The following is a 23,016-nucleotide window of genomic DNA, read 5'->3' as shown; positions in this document are numbered from 1 at the left end:
ACAAATCCAAGCGAGTCATTACCAGATCATTTGAAAAAGTAATCTCCCTGGTCCCACCCAGAGGAGGACAGAACATCTCGCTCTGTATTTAGTGAGGTTATTCAATTAATTAACCTCACTAAAGCAAACTAATTGAGAAAAAGTAGATCTGACGTCTCGTGAGGAGCTCGCTCTGTGTTTCTCTCTCTCCGAGAAACACCTTGAAATCTTCATTTGAGTGACACTTACAAGTACAGGCTGTCAGCTGCTATTTGTTTTCTTGTGGGCAGCTCTTAAACCACAAGAATACTACATTCACCGTGCCAGAGCAAATTTAAGATTGGTGATGACAATGCATGAGGGGAACAGGCTAAGTGCATATGTGAATGAGCGTGCAAAAGAGTCGTGAGTCACTGGTCAACTCAGAGAGAGAGAGAAACACAAGCACAAAGACAGAGAGACCATATCTGTGGTGGGGTTTGAGACGGTTTTTGAGCAAAATCAATGACTTCACAGGGTTCTGAGATTTAATTTCCACTGACTGACTCATACTCCTGTAACATTCCCTGCCCTGTGGAAGTTTAACACACTTCCAGAACCTGTAAAGCTCTGTGAGGTATACCTTAAATCTTAAATGAGCTGTAGGATGCAATGTCGTTTTAATGATATGAAGCAAGGAGTTTTCTATACTGTAATGCTTCACGGCACTTATCTACACATATTATTTAAACAAAGGATCAAATTACTGTGTTAGGAGGAGTTCTCTGAGGGATGAACCCACAGTGAACTAACTCTGCAGTTCAGCTCAGCGTTATGAAGAACTTTTATCGTGTTTAGACCTTTGTTTTCCCAACTTTTTTGTTGTGTTGTTAACCTTGTTTCCCGTATGTGGCTCTTATCTCTATGAAAATGCTCTGCAAAAACCCACCATTTGCTACATGCCCATCAAACAAAGTTAGCTTAGCTAGCTTGTGAACATCAAGAGGCATTTAGCCGCTAAAGAGCAAAATATTTTCCTGAGGAATTGGTGGAGACCAAAACGGAGCCAAAAAGGAAAGGAAATATTCGATTACATTCAGAAACAGAACTGCAATGTAATACTAAGCTTGCTCTGTGTCTTAGATGGGGAAATAACTTTAGCTAACACTTTAGCTATATCAACTTTAGAAGGTTTGTCCATGTTTTTAGCTTGTTGCGCAAGTTTAAATGTAGGATATATCCGAGCAGTGAAAACATAACTGCAAATGCACATGTATATTAAAGAGTTAAGCTTGTGTTAAGATTATAAATATATGTATTTGTCAAATAATAAGAATGGAATTTGCCTTTAGGATTTAAAGTTGCCATATGGTGGTCAAATGCAATGTTTTTATAAGGAATTTGAGAAAAAAAGCACCTGGCATTGCAGTACTTTTAGGCTCCAGCTTTAAATGATTTTGCCCTGTTCTTTTTTAAAATAATATATAAAATACTTTAGCGTTGACTGACAGATTGTTACAAATGTTTTAGACCTACTGACAGGAGGCTTCTAAAGGCATCTATCATCTGCAACGCATTTTCTAACCATTACAGTGAACACACAGTTTACATTTGTAACACATACACTCCTGACAGAGAGGAGCCGTTCCCTACAGTCTGTATGCCAGGGTTTGGAAGAGTGCCTTTGCAGAAGGTGAAACTCTCTTTTCCCATTTTTACTCCCTACACCTTCTACAGCAAAAACCCTCTCACCCTCCTCTCTCTCCAGCACACGTACCTCCCTCCCTGGCAACGCTTTAAGCCTGATACGACCACAGTTTAGATAAGCATTCTTCCACAATGAGAAGCCAGAAGTGTTTTCTTTTTTCTTCTCCTCAAACAAAGCCCAAAGAAATGCCTTTGGTTTCTGATGGGAGCTGTGTTTTCAGTTTAGGGTTATCCCAGGAACACGCAGGTTTCTCTCCAAAAATAGGCAGTACAGAGAGTGGATGAGGAGGAAAAAGAGGGGTGGGAGGAGGAGAGGAATACGAAGGGAGGGGAGTTCGGTTAATGAGCACCAGATGCCTTACCTTCGGTGGTAGCCACATTCTTTGGAGCTTTGGTTGGTGTGTGATCTGTGCTCGAACTTATGTCAGAAGAGATGCTTGAGCTCCCTTTACCTGCAGGGGAGAAGGGAAGAAAAACAAAACTGCTGGGACAGAGTATAACCACTTTAACACGACACAGTAAAGTTATGATATACTGGTTTTTAACATTGTTAGAAAAAGTATATTCACTCATATAATACTCGTAAGTATCTCACAATGCATTTCTAAAGACTAAACTAATGGTAGAGAAACAAAAGAGGTCACATTTTTTCCAAAAAAGAACAAAATAGGAATAACTAGTGACATAATTTGATAACAATCTAATAATAAATGATATATAGTAATAGCTCACATAAGGAGGCCATTTTCTGCACATTTACTTTTAATACTTAAGGCACATTTAGCTGATCATTCTTCAATCTTTTATCTTAAGTGAGATTTTGAATTAAAAAAAAATTGTTACAGAGTATGTACTGGCACTTTTACTTTAGTAAAGGATCTAAATACTTATTCCACAACAGTTTTTTACGGTACAGCCTTTGGAATTTGTTGAGAAAAAAAGATTTCTAAGCTTTAGTTCTTTAGAAAATGTGGTAAGAATGAATGAGGTATAAGGAAAATATGAAGCCCATCCCTCTCTGCTTTCATGACTTTTAAGATTCTCCATTTTGGAAGAATGGTTAAGCTTGGCACATGCACAAGTGTCCATTTTTTGCTATATCTGAAGAAGAATAAAGTCTCCTCAAATCCCTCTCAGCCTTCACTTACACGAATGAGAAAAGATTTAAGCAAGTACAATAATGAATTATTACAATAGCTTTTATCATCAGCTGTGTACTTCTTAGCTCCTGTACAACCGCCAAACAAAAGTGCTTGTTATTCGGTTTACACACTTTTACAACTCTCACTTTATGAGCTTTTCTTGTGTTTGTTGGATTTTAGATTTTTCTAACCAGTCACACACAAGTGCAACATTTCAAAGAGATATTCTTTGAACATGTGCATCTGCTGCCAGAGTACAACAGGCTTGACTGCCATGGTGACTGCAGGCTGCCTGCGGAGTAGTTGTTTATGGCATTTCATTCCACTGTCAGATCATAAATGCAGCTTTGTGGCTTTCCTGAGACTAAGTATGAGCCTTTCACCCAGCACGAAGAGGTATTCCCAAACAGTCACGCCCACATGCACATCAAGTGCAGACTAGACAGTTCCCAAAATAAGAAAAAAATGTAACCTGTGACGCCATGTTTAGCCGCACGAGAGACACACGATCCCACCGATACGTATAAAATCCTTTTTAACCAGTGCAGCTCATATGGTGTGACATTTTGTGGTGACATCACTGAGCCTGCACATCTGCTATGGCTTCTTCAGTCCCCAGAGATTACTCAGAAATTCATGCTTGCAGGTGTCCACTTTTTTAATATGTTAGCAGCCTAGAAGTTATTTTATATATTCATCTTTTGCTTGTTACTGTGTTATTTTCCTCCGCATGAGGAACTCCACATTGAACAATTGTTTTCTGATTTTTATGAAAAAAAAGACTTTCAGAAAAGCTCCTGCTTCCTGTCTGATGTTTATATAATTTGTTGGTGGGTGGTTGGTGCATAGTTGTGCCTAGTGTGTAATTAATTAAGAAATCACACTTAAAAATAGATGTGGACTGATTAACTGCAAAATAAACTAAACTAAAGCTGCAATTACTAGTTGATTAATTGTTTAGATATCCAATTGTCAACGATTTTATAATCTAATAATTGCCTGTGTCACTTTTCCAAAAATGATATGAGATGGTGTCCTGAGTATTCCATACTTTTAAATTGAATATCTTTGAGTTTGGCCTGTTGGTTGGACAAAACAAGACATTTGAGGATGTCCCCTTTGGTTCTGATGTACTTTTTACTATTTGCTGATATTTCATAGACAAATTGATTCATCAGCTGTATAATCAGTAATGAAAATAATAGTAAGTTGTAGCCTGAAACTACACAACGTTGGTCTTTGTTTGGCTGTTTACAATGCAGACAAATTCCTTTTGTCTCTTCTGACAAAATAATGTAAGAAGCTACTTGTAACCACTGGCCTCACTAACTCAAGAAGGACTGAAATCTTACGTCTATTAAAGTTGTAATGGATATTTGTTGATAGGACACTTCAGATACATGGCTCAGGATTTAGATACTTAACAGGCATGCGTTGGTGTCATAACATTTATATGAACCGCAATGGAACCTCTGCATAAAACCTGCATCTGATGTCTTTAATTGTTCATAATTCAAACTGTCATATTTTCATTGCTACATTGTCTTGACTTTTCTTTTGATGGGCCTGCCTCAAAATGTTGTGAAAAATGAAGGTTTTAGTGAGAAAGCCAATGTTTGTAGCAGACCTCACTTAGTTTGATTTATAATGCCTGTGTTTTATAATTCACATCACATTTTTTACAACCTGCTAAACTAATGAGAGTAAAAAAAGTTGATATGTTGCAGATTCAGCTCAAGGAAGACTGAAGTCTGCAACAGAATCTCTTCATGTACCTGAACAGGCCAGATTCCTGGGTGTAACTGGTCCACTTGTTATGTTTTAACATCATGACTTTCAATCTTTTCTCCGCAGTTATTGACTTAGGAAGAGAGCTCACTGGAATGTTATTTATACAAACATCTCTGCTCTGGAGACAGAAACGATATGTTTGGTGGATTCCAGCCACAGTTTTCCTGAATAAGTAATGTTGGAGATTAGCTGAAAAAGACAGTTGGGGTGGGAGGAGGAGGCGGATAATATAAAGGCTAATACCCTGGTATAAACTGAATAAACCAACCATGCCCATAGCAATAAAGCTGAGGCTCAATGTCCTGCTGAGATTTCAGCAATATGGTGGTATGAGATTCGGTTGGCAGATATGGATTTTCGCTATTATGATATCAGGAAAACGCGATTTCACAGGGATTTAAGCTGCATTCCAGTTGAGTGAAATGATATTCTAAATATATCCATTAGCTGAGTGAGAAGGACAGTGAATGTCTGTGCTTGCCTGACCATCAGCTCTACACTACTAATGACATTTTGTTGTCTTATCAAAAAATACTGGCTTATTATTGATAATAATGAGCCCAAATGTTGTAGCATTTCTAGTCATATTCTGTCTGGTTCTTTTCCTTTATGAATACGAGAGGAATTATGTGCTAAAAGGACATTATTTGTATGTTTTATGTACGAAACCTCTTAACAATTAGCTGTAGGAGAGCTAGTTAATGTCAAAATACATATTTACTTACATTTTACACTATAAACTGTAGAAATGCTTTTACGGTAAGAAAGAGGGGCTGTTTCCATAAGCTTTACCACATCTTTTATTGACATAGGTAATTTATGTTTTGTCAGGGTGTCTATATATTTTTGTTTACATAAATTCATTGACATACCTGCACAAAATGGCTGCCAAATAAAACCTCATTAGTTTAAAGGATTGCACTTGCAGACAAAAATCTTAGGAATTGGTTCTTATCAAGATAAGAGTGACTGAGTGCCCACATGCCCAAACACTCGTGCACTCTGACCCACCTCCTCTGAATCTGCAGGATCTAAAAAAAAATACATACATTTGGCTACTTGGTGTTGTCCTATGAACTTCCCTGCCAAGTCAGCTGTTTTTGACTGATGATACCGATGAGATGATATTTGAACAATTAAACGTTGTTGTGCAAAATGCTTTGCCTCTAACTTAACGTTTTGCATGTCCAAAGATATCAAAGTTATAGGAGGGTAACTGCCCCCACACTTTCATTATAGCTTATAAATGTAACTTTAACTTACATTAAGTTGGTTAAATGCATTTCACTCAAGCAATAGAAAATAACACAATAAGATAAGAAAAACAATCTGGCTAAAAAAATTTAGGGATGTGGCTAAAAGTTAGATATATTTGCATTTCAAATGCTTTAGGCTACTGTTATTGTTTAAAATATGCAAACCAGAAACCACTGAATCTTTGAAGAATATAACCATTACTAAAGAGTCAAAATCAATTAACCATAATTTAGTTAAATTATTTTGACCATCATTCAAACGTGTGGAAATGATGGTCAAGGGTTGCTTTAAGCTCGATATATATGCATATCGTAACTATTTGAAGATTGTCGAAAGGAATAAGGCATAAGTTGATCTCCACACAAAGAGAGGAAGCTCTTACTCAGAGAAAACTAGAGTTATAGAGAAAAACACGTTCATTTTAGGCAAGCTCTCTGATGTCCAGGGGCAAACTGAACGAAGCTACAGAGCCAAGAAACCGCACATTGTTTTCTGTTTTAGTTTATGAGAGACACTTGGCACACGGCGGTAACATGATAGTGTATCGTTTGATTTAACTTTGTTTCAAGAGGAATTCAAATAAAAGTTGTTAAAAAGTCATAACTCCAGCACTTACCCTCGCTTCCATACTGTTTTCCATTGTTCGCACCCATTTTAAAGAATACATAATCTATGCGCAAAACTCGGTGTATCAAAAGCAGTTAAATTCCAGAGAAACGGGCAGTCTTTCCATAGAGATAGGCTAGACAGACAGAGTTTTGTATAGGGCCGCTAGCTCTGACTCCAAATAGTTAATCCAGATGTTGAGCAGAGGACGCCTCAGCATTACGCAAAGCTACAGTCCAGAATCCAGCTTCCAGCGGTGCAGACTTTCTTTATCTGAACTTCCACCGACAAAGAGCGGTGAGCAGAAAAAAAATCCCGATTCGTGGAGTTCAGAGAAAACTTTTGTGAAGTGGCCTAAATGGTAAGCAGCTGTTTATCAGGCTGAGTGTGGCCAGACAACTGTGAGAGGACTCGCTGCTCTCCTCCTCTGGATCTGGATTTAAAGAGACCGCAGACCAGGGAGGCAGAGCTGGATATTTAAAGAAAGATAAGCCATCGACAGACTGGGATTCAGTGGTAGACTACCACTGAATCCCAGTCTAAAGTAAGTACCACTGGTAGTGGTGAGAGAAGTACTCAGATACTTTACTTTAGTAAAAGTAGAATAATGAATTACAAGTAGCGTAAAAGTTCTGAATTCCAATTACTTGAGTAAAAGTACGTACGTGTATCATCAAAAACTCATTTTAGTACCAAAAGTAAAATAATCCATTACACAATAGCTAATTTCAGAGTAAATGACTGAAACAATTTGCATTTTAACCTATAATAAGATGTGTTTGCTAATCCACTGTGTATTATTAATCTGAATCTTCAGAGTAACTAGTAATCGAAGTTTTTCAATAAATATTTTGGAGTTATACGTTTTTGTATAGTATCATTGTAACAAACAAAAAGTCCCATCTCAATTACTTGAGGAAAACTGCAAAATTATTAATATCAAATTATACCTTCAACTACAACAATTCCAAATTATGCCAAATGCTTTATTTCAGAATAAAATGTAGATTTATCTTAAACTATAAACATAATTGTTTGTCAATTTTGTTCTTCAAGGAAACCAGTAATCAAAAATTAACTGATAAATATATAAAACATATTTTCTAAGGAAGTATCATAATTGTACTTACGTATTTACAGTACTGGAGTAAATATACTCCCCCCCCCCCCCCCACTGGAATAACACAACCATAGTCTATGGCTGACCTAATGGAATCATTCAAAAATCCCGTTCAATTATTTGCCCTTATACCTCATTAATATTTAAGTATTATGTCATCACAGGTGTGACTTGAAGAGATTCACACTCAGCCAATCAGAATTGAGGTCATATAATCTCCTAAATATTCTGAGGATATAGGCCTGCTGACAGAAGAGAATGGTTTAACCACACATGTGGGAATGTGCCTATGAATAGCATTCATCCAGGTCATTGGATATCTAGAAGTCAAGTCGGCAGACAAAGCCAGTTGTCTACTGATGACAGGTGACTTAATATTCTAGATAGAAGTGGAAATTCCATTCTAAATGCACACAGTATGCAGATCTATAAAGGATAACGTTGTATTTTTGGCTATGGTGACTTCTATTCTCTAGTAACATTTGCAGCACAATGTAAAAGGCATTTAGCTGCAGCTAAACAGGTAAAAGTAAAAAAAAAATGTAATTGAAATATAGGTAAATATCTATAGTGAAGTGCTGTAAGAGTTAAAGTTAAAGAGTTAGTTTGGACTTGAAATGTTATTCTTTACAATTTAAATTATTTGATCAACTATTTAAAATATGTCCACCACATATCACTATCAATTTACTATTAGGAATATAAACATTGCACATATTTAAGTACTATAAAAGCAGGACATTTAATACCAGAGAGCTCACGTCTCTTTATTTGAAGATTTCTAAATAGAATACAGATTAAGTTAAACTCTACACAAACTTAGATTAAAAAGGTGTGTATATATATATATATATATATATATATATATATATATATATATATATATATATATATATATATATATATATATATAATCAGTTTTAGTTTGAGGCTAAATCATGGAAAAAGGTAAAAGCTACAGTACATACAACTGCACATTTGCTATTCTTTAAAAGTATTTTCACATTAGGAAAGATGTCATGGCTCTCACCCAGCGAGACGAAGAAGTTTCCATTCCACAAAAGGTATTGAATTTCTACACTTTTCACTCAAAATTGGGATGACACCATTTAAATTAAAAAAAAAAAAAAAAAAAAGGGATAACAGGTCTAAAAGTGTGATTAAAGTCATCGCACATCTGTAATATTTTATGCTGATCACAATCAGACCCTTCCCCTTGCTATTATTTTTGCTTACAGAAGAGACATTCCTGACTTTAATGTTTACGGTGTTGATCTTTTCACTCTGGTGTTGATCTCTTTACTCTAACGAGCCTCTAAGAATGCACTTTTACAATGTTTGATTGGCTCACATGGTACCAATCAACTGGGCTCTTGGCTGTCTGAGAAAGGTCAAATGCCAAACCTCAAAACCTTTACAGGCAACAATCTCTGCCACACTGGAATGCAAAGTAAGAAACACTTTAGGTTTCTGCAGCAACATTTGCTTAACCAATGTATTTATTCAAGTCTTGAAACGACAAATAAAAAAAAACGTAATGTCACCACTTGTAAACATAGTTTCAGATCAGCTCTGACAGGTGGCCATTATTGGTCATCCAGTGTGAAAACACCCCCCCAGGAGCAAAAGGGTAAGGGCTGACAGCAGGACTGGTGTTTATTTCAGGAAGGAGCTCAGATTTGTCAGAGTTGGCATAGCAGGCCGAACCAGAAAGGCTGAAGTCGTCTTCTGGCAGAGCTGCATTCTGGGAGAACGTGGTAAACGCACCATTGGTGTCGGACGCAGCGGTAGTTGTGGAAGCTGATTGGTCATTTTCAGCCTCTGTGGTGGCTTCAGGGCTGGCAGAAAGTGGGGCAGGGGTGATCTCCTCCAGTTTGAGGTATAATGTCCTCAAGGCCAGAGGGATGGACATGGACCTTAGACACAATTCAAAGAAAAACAGAGTTCATTGGTATTTTTATCTTGTGTTCTATCAAGAAATGTTAAATTACTGCATGTAAGATGGGCAATCAATTAAATAGGTATCATCATCATCTAACATCATAAGTAAGGGGTATATATCACTTTTGAATACATACTTCTTCATAATAGCTGAGAGGTTTTCATCCATAGATGGGTCCCCTATTTCTGCCCCAAACAAAGTGCAGGTAATCTGATGAGAATCGGATACATTCACCAGCACTGTGTCAAACGAAGAAATACAAAAAAAAGGTCACACAAGGCATACACTTTTGCAGAAAAATTCAACGTTGACGTAGATAATGAAATGCTCACAAACAACGAGGGAGTCAGTGTGAGGTCCCTGGAAGGTCACAGAACAGCTGATGTCAGACTCAGGACGCACTTCAAAGTGTTGGTCACACACCGAAACTAAGGGGGAAATCCATTATTAAACCATAACATATCTCACTCTAACCTCTTCACCTTCTACACGCTTCCCATTTATCACAACGTACCCCACCATAGCCGCATTTCCACCATTATGCTGATGACACCCAGTTCTATATCTTTACCAAATCCATTAATCGTCCCCTTCAAAACACTCGGCAATTTCGATCTCTTTTACGTGCACTGACCTCATACTCTTACTTCTAAACCTCAGACAGAAGTATTCATCCTCCTAATCCGGTCCAAGCACTGGGCTAGTGGGAGGACAGGGCCTTCTCCATTGCTGCCCCCTCCCCCTAGACCTACCAACTCAGACATTCTACCCCACTCCCCACTTTCAAAAACCTTACAAAAATGTAAATCTGCTTTTAAAGGTCGCCTATTATACTGTTTTTCATTAATATATAAGTCTCAGATATACAAAACATGTCTCTGAAGTGTTTGGCTCGAAATACCAAACAGATCACCCATTGCAGCATCCCATAATTCCCTCTGTTTCATAAGTGCTGATTGTTGCTTTAGATGAAAATAAGGTGCCACTCCCAACACCCCTCAGAGATATTTGTTTAAAAAGAACACAATGTTGATCTAGGGGGAGATTCAGGTGATAAGGTGGGAGGGGGTTACCTTGGTTGGTAATTGGCTAATGGTTACACAAGCCAAAAAAATCGTTATGACATCATAAAGCTCATTATCAGACAGGTTTTTATATAAATGGAGCAGGACAAAACATGAACAAATCTTTTTTTCCTGAAACTTTCAGAAACTCTTTACACAGAGGGGACACATGTTTATGTATAAGAGACAGGAAAAAGTTGGTTTTGCAGAATAGGTGACCTTTAACTTGTCGATGACTGGTCCCGCCCATTCATTTCTTCCCCTTTTAATTGTTGGTGTTTTTATTAACCAATACCAACCAAACTTTGTGTTACCTGTTCCGGTACACTGAGAAGTCATACAGCTCCTCAGCAGGGTGTTGATGACACACTGATGTCGAAGCAGCTCCAGTAGGGCTGGTACATGGGCAGGGTGGGTGAAGGGGATACTGTCCACCACAGTCCCTCTATGGGCGGGCACCTCCCATGCTGCTCCAGGGAGGATATAACTGTGCATCACACTACCAGGAAGAGGCTGGACAGAAACAGAATTGATTCCCTTCAAGTAATCAGAGATGGCAAAAGTACCCACATCCTTTAGAAGTACAGTAACTTGTGTTTAAAAAGACTCTGGTAAAAGTAGAAGTAGTGACTAAACTTCTTAACTCAACTACAAATAAAAGCAGGATGGGATTAGAAATGTACTTAAGTAAAAAGCACCCATAACTACCAACTGTTTTAAAGAGTAACTGACCTCCCTTTATAGTAACAATAATGTCATTGTTAGCTAATGAATGTTTCGATGCTGAACAACGGCAAAATTACAAAGTGTTCATTGGTCCCTCTTCTTTAGGGAAGACCAGGAAATGATGGATACACGGATCGTGTTAAAATCAATAGGCAGGCACTGACTAACTAATAATGATCACGCCACCAAACACCGATTAAAACTAAAGTAACAAAGCTGTTTTGAAAATGTAAGAAGTAGAAAGTACAGGTATTTGTGTTAACAATGTAAGAAGTAAAAGTAAAACGTCGTCAGAAAAATAAGTTGTGGAGTGATACCAGAAAATTGTACTTAGGTACAGTAACAAAGTATTTGTACTCTGCTACTTCCCACCTCTGCATGTAACAGAGCAAATGTTAAAGCCTGCATAATAATGTAGCTTAAACGAACCCAGTTACCTTTCACTTCAAGCAAACACAAATGTTATCATACAAACCGTCGTAAAAATAGCATCCTGCCCATCGAATGTCTCCATGTGGATTTTTGCACTTGGTGAACTACTCATAAGAAGCTTGGGTAAGGCTGCCCACTGCAGGTCAACATCTGGCATGACCACACCTATGAAATATAGAGGGGGAGCAAGAGAGCATGGGATGGGCTGATACATCAGATCATTCTAAAAGTGTAATATTTAAAACTAACCTGTTATTTGTCTGAGCTTGTTGACAAAAGAACACATCATTGGTATTGCTGGCTGCAGTTTGAGGTGAAAGCAGGCAGGCAGCATCTCACTAGGCATCTCACTTAACGGCAGTAACACAGGATAACTGCCACAGAGGAGCATAAAACCAGCATTGGCATTCACAGTGGGGTGTAAAATGAAACGTATCCTGTTGAGTGAGCAACATGTTACCCCTGGGGATCCAGCTGTGGAGGCTGTTGGATCACAGAGGCTGTCTGAAGCTTGTGAGGCACATCACTGACATCAACTGTCACCATTGCAGCCTGCACCACCATCTCTCTATCAGTCATTTCTTCCTCTTCTTTGAAAAAAAAAGAGAAGAAATTTTACAAACGAAAACCTATTTGGTCTGTAGATTTCTGTCAAATTCACCAAACTAGCATTACATGATACCTCAATTGAATATGTAAAAAAAAAAACATAGTTGTCTTTATGTTGGTAATAGACTGGGGATGTTTGATGGCAATATCCATTATTACGTTGTTTTTTTAACCCAGTTACCCTTTAGTGTTGTGTGTGTGGAATTCCTCATTACATGTCTTTAAGGCATTGTCATCTTATTCTCTTACACCTACGAGAAATGTCCCACCTCAGTAGAACCTTCATATACCAGACTTTCTAGTTTCATCCCCACCTTTGTTCTGAAGGTTTGCAATGAGGGATTTGTTCATTTATCATTCATAGTCTGATTTATTAAAAAAATGTATACCTACAAATATCTGAAAAAATAGTTTTCTTATAGATCTGTTGAGGGTATTTTCAGATATACGTAATGATTGAAATAGATATCTAACATTTGTTCTCCAAAAATTATACAAATGTCACAACAACAAAAAAGACTCGTGCAAATAAGCCGATATTTATCTGCCTAATTTGCATTTTTAAAAACATACTATTTCAGTTAGCTTTGAATTCTTAAAAAAACGATTTGCCTTAGTGAAAGAGAGAGATTTTGTGGGCCCCATTAAATACTTAACACTCAAAATAGGAATGAGTATAATGCATACAAACATTTAATAGGTTTATAAAGTGAACCAATCTCATTGGCCGGAGCGAACATCTTACGTAAATCAGAGGTCTTCATTCCATCAGTTGGGGTGGAATAGAACTGGATAGACAGAGGGCAATCTAAAGTGAAAAATGAAATGTCTATTAACAAAAATATCTTGGAATAGCTTGCGTTTTATATTTTGTTGGGATAATGTACCTGCTTTTCCAGCAATTAGACACCCAACTCTGCCATTGTTAATCATGTCACCTTGGGCAGAGTCAATTGGCACACTAAAAGCACATATCAATTTGTATTATTGCTTTTCATGAAATATAATTAATATTACTATAACAACGGAGCCAGAAAGTATTTGGCATTTTTGCGAGAAGCAATTAATGAAAAAAAAAAAAAAAACTCTGTGGTATTGGTATGTTTAGGTTACTCACCATGGTAAAAGTGATATCTGCTCCAAGTCTTTTCCAAGGAATTGCAAAGATGCAAACAATTTTAATTTCTGGTCACTGAGAAAATAAGACATAAATGCAGAGTTAAATGAGTGCAAGAAGACCTACAAGTTAACAGCTCAATTAAATGTTAAGATTATGTACTTGTCTCCAGGGATGTTGTACTGGGTGAAGAGGTCTGCCAACTTCAAGGCGAACTCAGTGAATTGTTTTAACCTGTGCCCCAAAAAAACGGCACAATCAGCATCAAAAACTATTTATTTATGTAATAATTTCAATGGCACATCTTTATGCATCAAGCTAAATGTCATCATTTACCTAATTGTGTCTACTTACCTCAGCAGCTGAAAAAAGGACTCACTGGGCTGGAAGAAAATTGTATTTTATTACAATACAGAGTAAAAAGGGGAATAATGTAATTTGCGGTCTATTCCACTTACAACAGGGGATCCTCCATGTGGGGCCACTTTGACCTCCTCCACCCCGCCACACAGCAGCAACACCACCTCCAGGTAAAACATATCGGCTGTCAGGTAGCATGTGGCCTCAGTGATGTGAAAGCCCATTCTAGGGAGGATAAAATGTGTGCCAACACGTTTTATTACAAGAGGAATTAAGCTATATAATGAGCTTGTTGATAAAAAAGTAGACCTATAAAATAGTTATTGTAGGGCTCTTCAGTCACATATCAAAAGCCCTATAAATACCCTTGTTGTTTAGCAATCATTTCCAGACGAGACCTCATGGTATTCAAAGAGGACACTGAAACATAGAAAGGCAGACATACTCACAGGTAGAATGTCATACAATCGTACACAAATCGTACACCGAATTATTGGTTTATTGATTGTTTACCATTTACCACTTCCTGGAGCCGTTCCAAGGATCTAAGCAGCGGCACACATGGTCGGGAGGAATCTTTTGGTTTGTCCTATTGGGGGACAAAGGGAAGAAAACACAACAATGAACCACAGTTGTGTAGTCATCCTTGTGTAACAGTCTCTGCTGCTCGCAGCCCCTCCCATGACACCACAGCGAAGGAAAATGTAGGCTTTTGGAAGCTTTGCACTTTGGGATGGGTATGTTTTTAAACACCATGGGAGGCTGCCACGCCTGGGTTTGTCAAATGAAAACTGACACTGTCCTTTCTGAGAGGCCTAGGTCTATAAAGTCCTCATCAGCATCACTGCCGGCAAAAACTGCATGACTAAGCCTGGCTGCCTTATCCCCTTGGTCAACACATCGCTTCAGTGCACCAAGTAATCAAGTTTATTTACGACACAGACCACTGCCAAGCTCCACTTTGTATTAATGCAAAAGTACTACCTGACCCACTGCTCCACCCATGATAAATCTAAAAGAGAAACACACCCTTTCTTAAACTCGGCTTACGAGTCGGCATAGCAGTGCAAAACACATTTAAAGCATTTTCAACACTTTTTGTTAAGTGTAAAAGACAGCAGAATCTGAAAGGCTTTTTGGACCCTAAACCTGTAGGAGAATGATTTGCAATTGGAACTTTTTAAATTATTTTTACAGAATAGTAAAGTATAAATATAGAAACTTAGCCGTAGCCCAAAGGCAACCTTAAAAAACAACTTTTGTTTTGTTCCAAAAGGCTCCCTACTCACACTAGTGGTTGAAGGGATTCCAAATAACCCTCAATGCACAAACTGATGAAACAACAAAGACTTGTGTGTTTCAGGATAGATGAGCTCAGTGCGTGGCCACACCAGTTCCTGATCTCCAGCAAGACATCACATATTAGATAAGCCCTCTAGTAAAAAGTACAATAGCTTGTTTAACCAATCATCTATTTTTTCTGCTTTTAACTAATAAAAGAGCACACTTTCAAATAACCAGGACAAAGGGAATTGTATGTAAACTCCAGTTTTTCGATGTGGAATTCAAACAAAGGGAGTAGCCTAAGCTAAAATGAGAATGAAACGGAGATAGTTTTCTTTTCATTACAGTTTCTTACCATGCATCTTCGGACTAGCTGAAAGGTTTCTTTCCATGTCTTTTCTGCAAATTTCAAGTGCAGATCAGAGATTATGGACTTCATGACTAAAGCATTTGCCTACAAAAAGAGAAAAAAAGGATATAAAAACATAAAAATACAACATCCACACCATTTAAAACGGACTTTAATCAAATTTAGGGACCTTTAAAGTATATCTTTGGGTTACAAACAAATAAATAGACTACTTTTTGTGTTTGAAATCAATAATAAAGGTCTGTAGGCCTAATTGAAAACAGGAACTTTAAATCAACATTACCTGGCACTTGAAAGCCTGCGTTACTCTGACTTGAAAGAGGGTTTTTACTTGAACAAACGTGCCAGCATTTATGTGGATTACCAATTATTCAATTAGCCTACCATGCATATCCACTGTCGGTAATCTTTTTGTTATGTTATACCACGAAACCAAATCACAAAAAAAACTCTGAAATAATATTATTAATCATTAAATGTTATCGTTAGTGAGAAATTGATGTTACATTGGTACGCAAAGTGAAGCTGAGTGGTGTCTGGTTCTCCCATGCGGGCGGGCGTTGTCAGACAGAGCCAAGCCTCACAGGATGTGTGCACTCAGTCTGCTGCTAAGTCTCTGGAGTTAGCTCGGGAGCTAGCCATGAGCTAACAAGTAGCTAGCTGAGACTTCTCGTTCTGCCACCATAATTCAACCTTTGTCAAACGCCGTGCCAAGGTGAATACTGTCTTATTTAAAGGTATGTGGTGTTATTCATACGAAGGCAACTGTTGTAAAGCTTGCTGCGGTCATGTCTGCTCTTCGTTTATTTTAACGTTGTATCTTTCAGTTGTGATTAGCTGCTTGTTATCGCTTGCTAGCCATTTTGACTGTGTGGCCAACCTAGCTGGCTAGCGAGGATCGATTAAACATCTGTTGCTAGGTATCGGATTTTAATGATTTGTCTTTTGTGCGTTATCTGAGCTGCTACCTTCATGTTCGACTTCCTCACATGTTAATTAATGTCCAGCTGACGTAAGCTTGTTAGCCACATCACCCACTGCACCTGCTAGCTTGATTACCTGCTGTTGACATGTCCCCAGCTTTAGTTAACATGATAATTAGCACATTGTGCGTTTATATTCATTATTTCAGTCTTTTTTTTTTTCAATTTTGTTGTAATGATGAGGCAGAATTGTCAGTTTTTAAGCTGACAGCTTAGAATATATATATATATTTTTTAAGTGCCATTGCTATTAACGTTATTTACCCAGTTCCATCATTCTAAATACATTTCTTAAGCGTTTGTGATACAGCCAATGGATGACATGTAATACACATTACTGTAAATAAATATTTCGAGGCCCTATACCTATATACTTGCTGTTGTCCTCATTGTCAACGTGTCTTAAAGACTTTAACTTGCCTTACATTTCAAATATTGCATGTTGACCTCATATATCGATACATAACATCATATGGCGTGAAGAGAAACGTTTACATTGTGGGGTTTAAAATGGTTGAAGTAAAGGATATTGCTTCCTACACTACATCGTAAATATTGACTTTAAGTGCATACACTCCCTTTGGTAATTTGTTTAATTAATGACCTATTGGCTATATTCCCATTTGAATCCCTGATTCTCAGAAGTCTGGGTGGGCCTGTGTTGGGGAAAAAGCATCAACACGGACTTCTGGACATCATGGTATTCCCATAGACTGTCCAGTATGAAATACTGACCACTAAATGGCTTCTGCTTATGTCAGATTTCATCCTGTCTTGTCAAAGTTTGGAAAATACTGCCAGATGTTATGCAGAAGCTTTAAAACAAGTTATATTTATTTCCTAAATGGCTTTCACAGGTGAGGTTTCTCTTCAACTAGTGGAATTTGCCTACTGTTTGTCAAGATGTAGTAGATAAATGTGCTTATCCATATGTCATCAACGTCATCGGATTTCCCCAAAGGATGCCACAAGCGTTTTGTTTTTTTCATTTATTTTACGGTTGTCTGACATCTAGCATGTTAACGTCGGTTGCAAAATATGCATATAAATCATTCAAAATTCTGGCAGATGTTTTTGTGTCAAACTTTAATGTTGATGCAGGTATTTTTGTTTGGGTCACCCAAATAATTTCTGCACATTATATCAGTATTCTTTATTTTTAAGTAAATAATGATGTTCCTTTGACTTCTTTGTCTTTGTGATTCACACATATTCACTATAGCTATGTTAGGGGTTCTGCAGACCCAGGGAGAAGTGGTAGTATTTAAATACTGATTTATTTAGCAGTTTCTAATGCCATCGGTCATTATAACAACAGTGCTTCTTGCTGTAGTCTTGACTGTGGAAGAGAATTATCATCTGCGCTACATATTTAGTGTAATGGCTCTTATTGTATTACTATGGGACACAATGAAGTATAGGAACCTACCTGCAGAAATGTTATCTATAGCCTCGTAAATGATGAGATATCTAAGGATTTCTTCTCTCTTTTTTTCCCATCAAGGAATTCTCATTCGGCCCTTTGTCGCAGCTGTGTTATACGTTCTACATTTCACAATCCTTCCCTGCACCGCCAGCTTCACCTTGAACTTCATCCCTTTCACACTTTGATCTCCTCCTAGACAGAGCTATGGCAGCTGCTAAGCCAAAGGGGCAGAACTCTCTAGCCCTTCACAAAGTGATAATGGTGGGCAGTGGAGGGGTGGGGAAATCAGCCCTCACACTCCAGTTCATGTATGATGAGGTGAGCAGCTTGCACAACAACAGTCGAGTACATTTAAAATACGTTAAGGTAGAAAGGGTTTCTTTTTTGAATGGACAGTTGCTAACATGACATGTTATATTCCCCCCCCCCCCCCCCCATTATAGTTTGTTGAAGACTATGAGCCCACCAAAGCAGACAGTTACAGGAAGAAAGTGGTGCTGGACGGAGAGGAGGTACAGATCGACATCCTCGACACAGCTGGACAAGAAGACTATGCAGCCATTCGAGATAACTACTTCCGCAGCGGCGAGGGTTTCCTCTGCGTGTTTTCCATCACCGAACTGGAATCCTTTGCAGCAACAGTTGACTTCAGGTCCAGCAGCATAAAATATTACATCAAGGCGGTTTTCCATCTAATATAATTTAACGACATAATGTATTATTCCCCTGCTCAAATGCATAAACCGTCTATGCTCTTTTGGCATTTTGGAACATTAAAGGCTGTATTTTCTACTATTTGACCTCATACTCTTCAGCGAGCCCGTTTATTTTACATCATTAACGGCTGATTGACCTTTCTCTTTTCGCAGAGAGCAGATTCTGCGAGTGAAGGAGGATGAGAATGTGCCCTTCCTCTTGGTTGGTAACAAATCAGATTTGGACGATCGACGGCAGGTTAGCGCAGAGGAGGCGAAGGCCCGTGCTGAGCAGTGGGGCGTGTGCTACGTGGAGACTTCTGCCAAAACCCGGGCTAATGTCGACAAGGTACGCTAGACTAGCTTAGCATTCCTCGCTAAATATGCCGTTTATTATGAGCAAACAGAGGAACTATATTTTGTGGGGTTTTTTTTCACAGGTGTTCTTTGACCTGATGAGGGAGATCCGAGCGAGGAAAATGGAGGACAGCAAAGAGAAAAACGGGAAGAAGAAAAGTAAAAGTCTGGCCAAGAGAATTAGAGAGAGATGTTGTATTTTATAGTGGTAAACAAGGGCAGGATAGCTGCTTATGTACATATACATTTCTCAGACTTTTGCATTTATTTTGTGCCCACACCTGACCATGACTTTCTGTTCCTGGCTAACAGGACATCTGACCGTGTGTCAGGGAGTAGTAAGGTGGCACTCTATTTATAGCTCTAACTTTGTATGTGCTGACACTCCAAATCATTTATGTACCCCCTCCTACTCTGACCAAGTTACAGAGTGTAATACATGGATGGTGTTTGATGTAGGCCTACGCTTGACAAGGGGCTTAAGCCGTGAAATGTTACGAAACCTTTCATTGTAAAATTTGATGTGTATAATATATTCAGACAACTGTGCAGATACGAAGTGATAGAGCCAAGGTTTGAATGGGGGAAAATTGTAAATTAAGATTGGTAAGGAAATAAGTGAACAGACTCAGCAATGAAGTGTCAACTCAGAATTCAATGCCACCAAGGAAATGTATGTTGCTCTGGTGAATCTATGAAGCATTTTAATTGAAGGGTTGTTCGAGTCAAAATTGCACTCCATTTCTATTTGTTGATTTACACCTGGATTTGATTATGTGGTAAGGTTATGACCACATTTTTAGCTGTGAAGTCAAACTCTCCCCTTCCTTTCATGTTCTCTATCAACCAGTGTAAGATGAGCGCATTAATGTTTCATCTTTCTTTCCCCTTTGTGTCACTTTGAGTCTTCAAATGCACAACTGATCATTACCCTATAATCTGTGAGGGAACACTTCAACTTCTTTCAATAGAAGTTTAACTTCATTGCCTTTTTTTGTTTGCGATCAAGGAATGCCTGGTGCTCTGATAAAAGGCCATTCCATAACACTACATCCTAGTTTACTTGATGTTTTTAAACACAACCTAAAGTTGATCAAATAAATTGCTTCCAGTCATGTAAAGATTTATTTTGCCAATTTTACTCTTCCTGGCTCAGACTTTTAATCACAAACATTTTCTCAATAGGGACTTGTGTTGGGATAACTTAATGGAATTATGCATTTTAAGGCATACACAAAATGAATGCAAGCTTTGTAGCAGAAAGGTGGTACCTGTCCAAATGTAGTTGCTCTCAGTCACCAAAGAAAAGTGCTAGCTAGTACAAACAAGTGCCCACTTATTAATGGAACTGAAGGACAACTGGCTATAGTGAGCGTGAGGGGGAAGCACAGCAGTGTTTTTGTCTTTGGCAAAGAGGAACTTATAGAATTGAATTGCGAAGGACCTGGGGGGAAAATTGCAAAGTAACGAGGGATTCAGTAATTCATGTACAGTGCATCACTGTTGCCTCTGTCCATTGTGAATGTGACCCCCCCCCCCACCCCACCCCACCACCCATGCCCTTCCTGTTTGCCTGTAATCTTAGCCTGCCATGATGTGCAGAGTTTGAAGGTCGTTGACGGTCTACTTTGTTTACCTTTGTTACATTTTGTGCAAGGCTTCCAGTTGTTATAAAGCTGTAGTAGCATCTTGATGAAATTCCTGGTGTAGCTTGTGTACTTGTGTATTTTAGCAGTGTAAACATTGGCAACATAAGAAATTCATCCGGGATTAACACCTAAAATTGCATAGACCAAACCACACTGTGAAATATGCCCCTCAACTCTCTTACTTTCCCTTTATGACTGAGACACTCTTTTTCATTTAACTTATTTAAAGTAATTTATTTTTCAAAGGCTGACCATCGTTCAGAAATTGTTGCCTCGTTTCACTCCAAAGTAAATGTTTGTGTGTGACACGTTGCTAACAACAACAGCTCACCATTTACATTACAGGATTTCCTCAACAAATAGGATGTCCAACGCTGGAGTCTATGCAAAAGAGCGATTGTTACTGCAAAGGGCAAGAGACTATGAAACTGGGAAACATTTTCTAAAGCGTTTCAGTGAGTGCACTCGAAGCATTTCAGCTTGGAAAACCTTACATCGTTAAAACATATTTTTACATTTTTAAATAAATCATGTTGATTCCTTTGATATTATCAGTTCCTGGTTTTGTTTACAGGCTTTGATTGTCTTATATGTCACTGTGTAAATTGTACAAAAATGACAGTAATGCAAAAGAATGTCTGTGGTATTTGTTGTTAACTGAAAAGCACACTGTAGAACGACTTGGAGTTTAAAGATATGTGAGGCAAACCCAACATGTTGGGAACTTATGGCAATAGAATGTTAAGAAAGTAGTTTGGGTTAATTTGCTCAAGGGCTAACCTCCAGTATATACATGATTGAAACACATCTGATGGTTGGAATGACGCAGAAACTGACAGTTATAATCACAGTCTGGTAGGCTTCCTCAGCTTATGGATGTTACATGTGTCTGCATTGTTAAAGAATACAGAAGCTACTTTTGGTAAAGTGACCACCATAGTGCTTGCTTACTCTAACATTTGCTTAACACAGTCTTAATTCTTGTTTCAGTACTTCTCTTGAGAAGAAAACACTCTAATTATTTTTCTTTGTCTTCATGTTAATAGACTTGATGGCCCAAATATGTTCAAGGGTGATATTAAACTGATATTTGTGTGAAAACTATGAGCAAACTCCTACTGGGTATTGAAGTAGCTTTAACTGTGATTTAAATACCCTTGGAAGAAAGAAAATGTATCTATGTCTATGATTGGATGGTTGTATGTATGACATCAACAACATGTTTTCTTCCTATTTTAGAACATAACCACTTATGTAGCCCGTCTGTCTATCTGTTTGTGAATGCAAGAGGTGAAGCTTACATTTCAGTTAATTTTTTTTGTGAGTTATATGACAAATAGCAAATAAAATGGATATTACTAATAATATTTTTGTGTGTGATGTTTTCCTGACTTATTACAATGAGGAGTGACTGATTGTTGTGCTGCTCACATTTATGGGAACAGGCTGAATACCACCACCTGCTGACTGACCTTCATTTCTATGATCACACAAAGGTGAATTTAAATATTTGTGTTCAAGCATTGACTTCTCTGATTTGATATTTGTTCACTCTATTGTGTTATTGTTTATATGTTATTTAGGTAGGCAGTTTTTGATGCAACATTTGACAACACCAAATGATGTAGAAGTATAATGTATGCACAAGCACATACAGTTTGGCGCTGCCCTTATCTCAGTGTTTGCAAAACCACACAGATTATTTGTGCTGCATAGTTATATGTTGCTTGCAGAACAAGGGGACATGTTGATTTACCATAGTACAGACGTGGACATGTTGCTGTTTTATAACTGGAAGTTGAGTGTTGAAGAATAGATTGGTGCAAACTGCATAGCCTACTACTGCTGACATATTTTGGATAAGAGAGAAATTAGTATACAATTGGCAAATCCCACCGGATCAACTACAAAGTCCTCATAATGGTCTTCAACGCCATTAATCACACCTACCGACAGGAACTGCTAACCAGAAAACACTCACATAGGCCTACCTCACGCACACTCAGGTCAGCCAGCTCCAATCTCCTGGCTGTTCCGCGGACAAAATTGGTCAGCATGGGAGACCGTGCTTTCTCCTCCCTGGGTCCACGTCTGTGGAATCGGCTTCCAGAGAACATACGGACCTCTGCATCACTCTCAGTTTTTAGGAAATGCCTCAAGACCCACCTGTTCCGCACCGCATTTTACTGACTGTCCTTAAACTGTATTAATTTATTTTATTTTAAATATGCTATGCTCAGCTCTTAACCTTTTTTTAAAAACCTTTTTTATATTAGCATATTTTATTCAATATGCTCCTTAGATATCTTTTTTATTTTGTATTTGTTTTGTTATTTTCTCCTTATAGCTTTGTGAAGCACCTTGAGATGACGTTGTTTTTCAAATGTGCAATAGCCTATAAATCAAATGTATTATTATTAA

The 23,016-nt window shown here is 38.1% G+C and overlaps 3 protein-coding genes across 9 annotated transcripts in view; 1 reads left to right on the top strand and 2 right to left on the bottom strand.

The window, feature by feature from the left end:
* Positions 1-6,893, bottom strand: part of LOC307026349 (F-box/LRR-repeat protein 7) — a 21,285-nt gene extending 14,392 nt beyond the window's left edge. Inside the window, exons 1-2 of the mRNA XM_079661685.1 lie at positions 6,472-6,893; positions 2,028-2,117 (exon numbers count right to left, since the gene is read on the bottom strand). Coding sequence (XP_079517811.1) covers positions 2,028-2,117; positions 6,472-6,508 — 127 coding nt within the window. The 5' untranslated portion in view covers positions 6,509-6,893. The remainder of the gene's footprint in view (positions 1-2,027; positions 2,118-6,471) is intronic.
* Positions 6,894-8,708: 1,815 nt separating this feature from the next.
* On the bottom strand, positions 8,709-16,491 carry med1l (mediator complex subunit 1-like). Of its 6 annotated transcripts, none has more exons than XM_079661609.1 (17): positions 16,454-16,491; positions 15,471-15,569; positions 14,345-14,420; positions 14,197-14,251; positions 13,930-14,056; positions 13,826-13,854; positions 13,634-13,705; positions 13,472-13,546; positions 13,242-13,315; positions 13,100-13,162; positions 12,206-12,332; positions 11,995-12,119; positions 11,789-11,910; positions 10,887-11,100; positions 9,856-9,951; positions 9,660-9,762; positions 8,709-9,497 (listed from the first exon to the last, which is right to left on the bottom strand). In XM_079661609.1, exons 1-17 carry the CDS (start codon positions 16,457-16,459, stop codon positions 9,143-9,145), a joined length of 1,818 nt encoding a protein of 605 aa, XP_079517735.1. In that variant the 5' UTR covers positions 16,460-16,491; the 3' UTR covers positions 8,709-9,142. The 6 variants fall into 6 exon arrangements, with proteins under 6 accessions (XP_079517735.1, XP_079517734.1, XP_079517736.1 ...); XM_079661608.1 differs by having other exon boundaries at positions 12,206-12,335; positions 16,454-16,490; XM_079661610.1 differs by having other exon boundaries at positions 10,902-11,100; positions 12,206-12,335; positions 16,454-16,490.
* Positions 16,065-21,962, top strand: ralaa (v-ral simian leukemia viral oncogene homolog Aa (ras related)). 2 transcript variants are annotated; one of them, XM_079661615.1, is made up of 5 exons: positions 16,065-16,200; positions 17,973-18,212; positions 18,338-18,546; positions 18,764-18,938; positions 19,030-21,962. In XM_079661615.1, exons 2-5 carry the CDS (start codon positions 18,099-18,101, stop codon positions 19,150-19,152), a joined length of 621 nt encoding a protein of 206 aa, XP_079517741.1. In that variant the 5' UTR covers positions 16,065-16,200; positions 17,973-18,098; the 3' UTR covers positions 19,153-21,962. The 2 variants fall into 2 exon arrangements, with proteins under 2 accessions (XP_079517741.1, XP_079517740.1); XM_079661614.1 differs by having other exon boundaries at positions 16,082-16,222.
* The last annotated feature ends 1,054 nt before the right edge of the window (positions 21,963-23,016 follow it).

This window comes from Notothenia rossii (genome assembly GCF_949606895.1).
Source record: "Notothenia rossii genome assembly, chromosome: 12".
NCBI lineage: Eukaryota > Metazoa > Chordata > Actinopteri > Perciformes > Nototheniidae > Notothenia > Notothenia rossii.
The sequence above is the reverse complement of the archived record's forward strand: the minus strand, read 5'-3'. Positions and strand labels throughout refer to the sequence as shown.

What these genes read in the sequence shown, in the direction of transcription:
- med1l (XM_079661608.1), bottom strand. An exon ending in AGCTAGTCCGAAGATGCATG is followed by an intron (nt 14,421 to 15,470) that starts GTAAGAAACTGT and finishes GTCCCCCAATAG; the next exon opens with GACAAACCAAAAGATTCCTC. An exon ending in TCCTTTTTTCAGCTGCTGAG is followed by an intron (nt 13,706 to 13,825) that starts GTAAGTAGACAC and finishes TTTGGGGCACAG; the next exon opens with GTTAAAACAATTCACTGAGT.
- ralaa (XM_079661615.1), top strand. Translation starts at nt 18,099, where the DNA reads ATGGCAGCTGCTAAGCCAAAGGGGCAGAACTCTCTAGCCCTTCACAAA. An exon ending in GCAGCAACAGTTGACTTCAG is followed by an intron (nt 18,547 to 18,763) that starts GTCCAGCAGCAT and finishes CTCTTTTCGCAG; the next exon opens with AGAGCAGATTCTGCGAGTGA. An exon ending in CCCGGGCTAATGTCGACAAG is followed by an intron (nt 18,939 to 19,029) that starts GTACGCTAGACT and finishes TTTTTTTCACAG; the next exon opens with GTGTTCTTTGACCTGATGAG.